Below are 8,585 nucleotides of genomic sequence, written 5' to 3'. Positions count from 1 at the left end.
TTTGGTTTTGCTATCCTTGTCTATCATTCGACAAAGCCGGTGGTACTATCCTTTTCTACGTCCAAAACAATGCCAATTATGTTTTCGACAGTGTAGAAATATAATTAATTAATGAAGAGAATCATCGGCATCGCTATTCTTCTATCTTTATCCACTGCCATTATAACGTGAACCTCACTATAGTGTTACCATGAACCAGGTTCTGTAATGTGAATCAATTTTTGAACAAATATAGTGGTATTGACAACATCAACGTCTTTTTCTTTCAAGTTTTTCTAACTGTTTACCCTGTAGTCAATATTTGCAGTAGCAGAAGTCTTCGGGTGTTTTACAGCATTTAACGTTGGGGTTTCTTTTGGTTATAATTATAGGAAGAAATTCTTCCTAGCTATTCATCTCAATATTTTATTGTTTCCATATTCCAATCTATCTTTATAGTTATAATTTGATTTGATTTACTTCCACTTACACATTATTTTTTTACACTATTTTTATATTATTATTCTAATTTTTACAAGAAAGCACTGAATGGGAGAGAAAAACTAAGAATACTCCTTGTACTATCTCTCTCCCAAATTTAGATAATAATTTAAAAGTCCGAAATGAGGTTATGATTCCACTTTTCTGAAATTTAGTTCTTTTACACTCAAATCAACAGGAACTAAGCATTTTGAAATTTGAAGGTTGAGAAACTGGATAGAAAACAAAAATATTACACTCAAATCACTAATAATTGAAAAATGTTCACGTAATTTTACAACATTTAGAGCCAGAAAAATAGAACTTATTATTCAACTTATAGGCTATTCCTTTTCTTACTGAAAAATTTTCACTTAATTTTACAACATTTAGAGCCAGAAAAATAGAACTTATTATTCAACTTATAGGCTATTCGTTTTCTTACCATTCAAAAATTGCTCCAATAGTGATCTCATTCAAGATATTCTGTTTATTAAACTTTGGATCTTTGACAATAATAAGGAAGAAACTCTTCCAAGTTATAACTTTTTCACTTTTTTAAAATACTGCTCCAAGCAAAGACCTTGAAAATGCATAGACTCACATGCAGCGCTAGTGTCGTACTTGGAATTGAAATCCGCCATTGAGGGGACAACCCATAAGATTATTACATATCAATGCCACCAATGCCTTTGTGATCTATAGTATCACAAATAAATAATATATAATATCTCGTGCTAAAATACCCCAATGGCGGCCTTCAAGTAAGAGCTATCATTGGGAAGGCATAGGCATTGTGGGTCTATATCTCTTTAAGGTCTTTGGCTCCAAGTGATCTCATTCAAGTTCATTTCCTACAGGTCGCAAATACGCTATGCTGAAGCTGAAGGTGATCCTCTCGACCGTTCTGAGGAACTTCCGCGTGATGCCAGGGATCCCCGAGAAGGACTGGGTGCTTCAGGCCGATATCATACTGAAGAGGACCGACGGCTTCAGAATCAAGCTGCAGCCCAGGAAACCAGCTGCGTCAGCCAAATGAACTGCAAAAAATAGATAACATCAAACACAAATGATACCTAATCTAATGGGAGAGTGATATTTTCGCAAGAATTGTTATTATAGTTCATTTGCTTTTATGTATTATATAGATGAAGACACCAGCAGTTGCAGCACCTAAATGAAAAACAAAAATTATTTACCTTAACAACATAAGTTACTGATATATCTCAGCGATATTTTTTCAATAATAGTTATTATTGTCTATGAAGATACGGTTATTGTATAAGCTTGAAAAATAAATACACTTTTTGCTGTTAGAAAAAACGACAAGCAAGCAGATATTTTACAATAAATGGATTAATCACTCACAGTTGTCAAAGTTGTCACAGTGAGTGATTAATTAATTTATTGTGAAATATCTGACTGCTAGTCGTTTTTTTAACAGCAGAAAGTGATTAATTAATAAGAAAAAACAACATTGAAGAAATAAATACAGTACCTCAATCACACAAATTAATGATATATCTTATTTAATGAGAAAGATTAGTGATATTATTCTAGCAAGAATTATTATTATGGTTCATGAAGACGGCATTATTGCATCAGTTATGCAATAACTAAATGAAATGCACCTAAATGAATAACAAAGAATATATATGGTACCTCAACACCAAACACAAAAATCACACCTAATTTGTTTAGAAAGTGATATTTTTGAGAGAATTTTCATTGTAGATTATGAAGGCACCGTAATTGCATCAGCTACATTGAAGAAGAATGTACAGTATAATACCATAGAGAAACAATAGCGTAAGTAGATATCTCATGGTATAGGGCGCTTTTACTGTTATCACAAGCCGATAGTTCACGTATTTTTTCCCATGCAGCTGTGTGACGCTGGTAGTCTCTCAAATTGTGCCGTTCATACACTCTCACCCCAACAAAACAGTGAAAACTGACAATAATCGACAGTACGGTAATCGGCTAGAGATAACAGCGAAAGTTGCTACATAAATTCCCTATACCATGAGATATCTACTTACGCTATGTTCTCTATGATAATACTAAACACAAAACTGTGGTACCGTATCTAATTCAGTGGAAATGTTATACTTGATTCTTAAAACGCTTGAGCTGCGTTTACACCAAAGCTATTAACAAAATGTTAATAACTTAATCCTTATAGATGCTATTGGATTGAACACAGCTTATCATACACATGATGAACATAAATATGTTTGTCAAGTTCCATTCAATCTAATAATAGAATCTATAAGGATTATGTTATTAACATTTTGTTAATAACTTTGGTGTAAACGCGACTTAAAGTGAAAAATGCACTTACAGCAGTGACGTAGTGACGATAGTTAGTTTATTTAGCCTGATTACCTACACCAGGTCGAAACGATCCACACAGCTAAGGTGATAAAGTGCATTTATCACTTCATAAGTATTTCAAAATTCAAGTTTCAAATTAATAGTGGGAGAATATAGATATGCAACACAGGAAAAGTAATGTTTTTGCAGAAATTAATGTAGTTTATAGACTACTATAGGCCTACTATATTCATACATTGTATATGAATAAGGAAATGTAATGAATTGAGAGTAATTTATTTAAAAAATTCAACACAATATGTAATGAATTGAAATTGAGATTCATTTATTACAAAAATTAAAACAAATAATAAAAGACATAATATTTATGAATATTATAAAATAATAATAATAATATTGTACAAAATTATTGTATAAACATTGCAAGGGATGAATAATGATATTTAACTATGTGTTATAATGATACTGTACACTGTATTGAATTATCTGCTATAATAAAGAAAGTTTTTCTCCAAGAAGGTATAAACTTATACACTTTCCTTATAGGGCTACTTTAATTTACTAAGATTCTTCATGTAAATGGAAAAATCTGGTGTGGCGCACTCACACAACTTTCCTTGCCGTGTTATGAAAATTAATCACGTGACGCTAGTGTTCTCGCGCATCACAAGTCTACTATTCAAAGATTTGAGCCAGCTGCTGGTAACAGGGAAATAACGCTGGAGACACACGAGGTCTGCTATCTCTTCATAGTGAATCATTTAATAGAATCAACAGTTTGCAATAATTGGATAATCACATTTTCTCGAATTTCGAGGTTATTTTCAATTTTAGGTGAAAATGCTACTGAACATTAATTGTAGAGATTCTCATGCTCAATCTTTTCCACTCGTAATTTTTTGTTTGAATTGTATCTGAAGCCTGATAATTGAGAATCTAAAATCAAACTTTGCATAGATGAGGCGGAGCTCCTGAAATTTTTACAGATATGGGACTTGTGGCAGTTGATAGAGCTTATCGATGACTATTTTAGGTATAACTTTAATCAAAATCGTTTGAGCCGTTTTCGAGAAAATCGCGAAAAACTCTGTTTTTGACAACATTTTCGCCATTTTAGCCGCCATCTTAAATCGCATATTTGATCGAAATTGTTCGTGTCGGATCCTTATATTGTAAGGACCTTACGTTCCAAATTTCAAGTCATTCCGTTAATTGGGAGATGAGATATCGTGTACACAGACGCACATACACTCATACACACACACACACACACACACACACACACACAACACACACACACACACACCACACACACACACACACACCACACACACACACACACACACACACACACACACACACACACACACACAACACACACACACACACACACACACACACACACACACACACACACACACACACACACACATACGGACCAATACCCAAAAACCACTTTTTTGGACTCAGGGGACCTTGAAACGTATAGAAATTTAGAAATTGGGGTACCTTAATTTTTCGGAAATCAATACTTTCCTCACCTATGGTGATAGGGCAAGGAAAGTAAAAATGACTATGAATAGCAGTTGAAACATGTTGTGGTAAATTAATAAAACATCTCAAAAGGGGTAGACCACTTGAGACATTATTGACCGAACGAAGTGAGGTCCACGGTATTTATAGATGGAAATATCTTCTTCTATATACCGTGGTGAGGTCTATGTTTTAACTCGGATTTTCTTTTGTCTGTCTGTATGTAACGCGATTACGGCCAAACGCGTTGATAGAATTCGATGAGATTTGGCAGGAATATTCCTTTTTCAATTGCGCGTCGTCGATGTTTACACAAGGTTTTTTGAAATTTTGCATTTTAAGGATAATATGAAAAGAAAACGAATTTCATACTCTGATATCACTATAAATATCATCTACTTTGAAAATAGGATTAATCAGACTATATAATTATTTATAATCAATCAGCTGACAAGTGGATTATTCATTGCTTGCATTATACCAGGCGCACACCAACGCGAAAGTTTTGTTGCGGTGCGAATTCAATTCGCAGAGCTTGCCGTGCGGAAATGTAATAGCATTGCGGTGTATGTGCTGGCGCAAACCAATGCGTTGCGAAATATTCCCTTGCGAATAATTCGCAGCTTTTGCTACATGCAGCATTACACAGATGTCTGGCCGTGTCTATTTCTATATAGGTAGGGTTTCAATATGTTTTATGATGCGTGCCCATCAGAATCAATATTCTCACATTTCAAAAACAAATTTAATACTGTAGGTGATTGAAAATAAAATAAAAAAGTTCAAATGAACTAAATAGTGCTAAAGGAATAAAATTATAATATTCTTGATTCAATTTTTTTTTTTTGAAATAGTTGAGAAATATTTTTATCAGAAGGAAAGATTATTACGGAACTGGATAAATTATCATATGAAGATGTTATAATACAAGAGGTCCAAGTGACATATTGTTAGTTTCGAGAAAATTGAGCATTAAGTTTACTTACATTAATTACATTAATCCATATTCACCTATTCCTATAAATATTCATTATACTTTTACCAAATCAAACATACAGTTTCATGTCTCAAATTGTTCTCCTTTCTTATCAGCTAAATAGTGATAAAAAGTATCACTTGTACCCCTTGTTTACCGAACAAAACTCTATTGTCTAGCTACACATAAATCTATCAAATTTACTAGCAATTGAACAATGATTAATGACCTCATTGTAATATTATCTGATTCGCTATTTGTTTTTTGAGGTATCTTTTGCTGGGTGACATGGCTTAATCAATGTTATATTAGATTTGATGGATACGAGCAACCGTTGTCCTGTAAACAAGGGATCCAAGTCACTTGGACCCCTTGTTTAATCAAATAAACAGCTGTTTGAAAATGTAGTTTAAAAAGTTTACACCAGATGTCGGCACTGATTAGACTTACGCTTATACCTCTTGTATACTAGATTTTTACCACTTTCAGCTATCGATTACTGTAGCTAACTCAAAAAAAGAAAAATGTCACTTGGACCCCTTGTATTCTGACCCCCTCATATGGGATACAAATTCAAACGTAAACTGAGTTTATTAAGATAAGTGAATTTTTGATCTTGGAGAAAACAAATAACAGTTTTTAAATTATGATTCAACTGAATCAACTAGAACAGGTGACATCAGATACTTGTGGATGAGAAACTGCGTGAGGTCTACTGTTCATAGAACTACTAGTGTACCATTCCAACAACGTATAAACTGGTCTCTTAATAATTACAATCATGTTTTGTGGCTACAGTGATCTAAAAAGATCATTTAATCTTGTGAAGCTGGGTTTACACCAAAGTTATAGAATGTACATGACTGGATGTAGTATAACAACATATGTTTTTGAATTTGTTATTACTGTTACTAAGTCTCCAAACTAACTCATTTCAATTCAAAACCTGTATACTCGTCTCATCCCTATTACACTGGAATTGAAAGTACAATTATTGAAAGTACTGGAATTGTTGTACATTCTATTCTCTTGAGAATGTAACTAGACCAGAATCTCTGCTCTATAGTGATGTCCACGTTATAATGGCAGTGGAGAAAGATAGGAGATCAGTGTTGCTGATTCTATGCCTTGCCACTGCCTTCATAGCTGATACTGGTACCGGTTACGGAAAATTTAGACCCTATGAAAAATAAACTAATGAAAAAAGTTGATATTTTACAGGGGACTCATGAAAACTACTGTATAGGTAATAAAAAAGGTATAGGGGTAATAACAACTACTGTATGAAAAAATTTTAATAATGCAGAAACTCTAGAAGATTGATCTAGTTGACCGAGCGAAGTGGGGTCTAAGATTCAAGTCGACGGTTTGGCATTTCTCTTAATGTTTAAATGTTTATATGTTGTGCATTTACGGTGAAACGTGGTAATAGATTTTCATGAAATTTGACAGGTATTTGCGCGTCGACGTATATACACGGTTTTTGGAAATTTCGCATTTTAAGGATAATATAAAAGGAAAAAGGAGCCTCCTTCATACGCCAATATTAGAGTAGAAATCAGACTATAGAATTATTCATCATAAATGAACTGACAAGTGATTACACAGATGTGTGGAGAAGCCAGTCTATTGCTGTATTTCCATAAGGTCTATAGTTTAATCAGGTACTTGTGGATGAGAATACTGCGTGAGGTCTACTGTTCACAGAACTACTAGTATTATGCTGATTATCTACAAGAAACGAGGATCTGAAAGTAACTAAAGCTGATTGATAAAGCTTAAAAAAGATTATTAATTGACCGAGCGAAGTAAGGTCTAAGATTCAAGTTGACGATTTGGCATTTCTCTTAATGTTAAAATGTTAAAATGTTTGAATGTTCAAATGTTTGAATGTTCATATGTTTATATGTTGCGCATTTACGGCGAAACGCGATAATAGATTTTCATGAAATTTGACAGGTATTTGCGCGTCGACGTATATACACGGTTTTTGGAAATTTAGCATTTTAAGGATAATATAAAAGGAAAAAGGAGCCTCCTTCATACGCCAATATTAGAGTACAAATCAGACTATAGAATTATTCATCATAAATGAACTGACAAGTGATTACACAGATGTGTGGAGAAGCCAGTCTATTGCTGTATTTCCATAAGGTCTATAGTTTTATCAGGTACTTGTGGATGAGAATACTGCGTGAGGTCTACTGTTCACAGAACTACTAGTATTATGCTGATTATCTACAAGAAACGAGGATCTGAAAGTAACTAAAGCTGATTGATAAAGCTTAAAAAAGATTATTAATTGACCGAGCGAAGTAAGGTCTAAGATTCAAGTTGACGATTTGGCATTTCTCTTAATGTTAAAATGTTAAAATGTTTGAATGTTCAAATGTTTGAATGTTCATATGTTTATATGTTGCGCATTTACGGCGAAACGCGATAATAGATTTTCATGAAATTTGACAGGTATATTCCTTTTTTAATTGCGCGTCGTATATAGGCCTACACGGTTTTTGTGAAATCTTGCGTTTCAAGGATAATATAAAAGGAAAAAGGAGCCTCCTTCATACGCCAATATTAGAGTAAAAATCAGACTATAGAATTATTCATCATAAATCAACTGACAAGTGATTACACAGATGTGTGGAGAAGCCAGTCTACTGCTGTATTTCCATAAGGTCTATAGTTTCAATCAGGTACTTGTGGATAAGAATACTGCGTGAGGTCTACTGTTCACAGAACTATCAGTTAGGTACTAATATGATGTTATTAATATAATCACATTCATCCAGTTCAATCATCATTTTCAACTTATTTTTCTAAAACAGATAGAATAAAAAATTCATGGAGAAGCTTTTTGAAGTTTTTTTCTGAAGGTTAAAGGTTAAAGTACTGTAAGTAAGTGGGTAGGCCTACAGTAATTTAAAGCTACTTATGTTATCAGTAACTGATCTTCCAAAAGATTGATGATTTTATAATAAGTTATACATGCTTCCGATGTGGTTAGGTCTATTATTTATCTAAAAGCAGGTTTTTTCAACCGGTTACATAACACACACATTCGCAAGGTTTTTTGACGACGATTTTCCATAATAGTATCATTCGTGCTGAACACACATTAATTCATTACCATTATCTAATTACTTTTACATTCACTGCTCATTAACATATTTAAAAAATAAATGAATGAAGTGTTAATTCCGGAGCGTTGGGATTTGATGAGATGCCTGAGTGATTAAGGATTTTCCCAGGAAAGCGTTAAAGGTTCTATAAAAGCTGA

General features: G+C 33.4%; 1 protein-coding gene across 1 annotated transcript; it reads left to right on the top strand.

Annotated features, from left to right (window-relative positions):
* The first annotated feature begins 1,295 nt into the window (after positions 1-1,295).
* On the top strand, positions 1,296-2,146 carry LOC120350179 (cytochrome P450 4g15-like). Its single transcript, XM_039422648.1, has one exon. The coding sequence runs from the start codon at positions 1,334-1,336 to the stop codon at positions 1,496-1,498; it is 165 nt and encodes a 54-aa protein (XP_039278582.1). The 5' UTR covers positions 1,296-1,333; the 3' UTR covers positions 1,499-2,146.
* Positions 2,147-8,585: the final 6,439 nt, after the last annotated feature.

This window comes from Nilaparvata lugens, chromosome 3 (genome assembly GCF_014356525.2).
Source record: "Nilaparvata lugens isolate BPH chromosome 3, ASM1435652v1, whole genome shotgun sequence".
Taxonomy (NCBI): domain Eukaryota; kingdom Metazoa; phylum Arthropoda; class Insecta; order Hemiptera; family Delphacidae; genus Nilaparvata; species Nilaparvata lugens.
Note: the sequence above shows the minus strand (reverse complement) of the source record. Positions and strands in the feature narration are given on the sequence as shown.

Excerpts from the sequence above, each read along its gene's own strand:
- LOC120350179 (XM_039422648.1), top strand. The coding sequence starts at position 1,334 with ATGCTGAAGCTGAAGGTGATCCTCTCGACCGTTCTGAGGAACTTCCGC.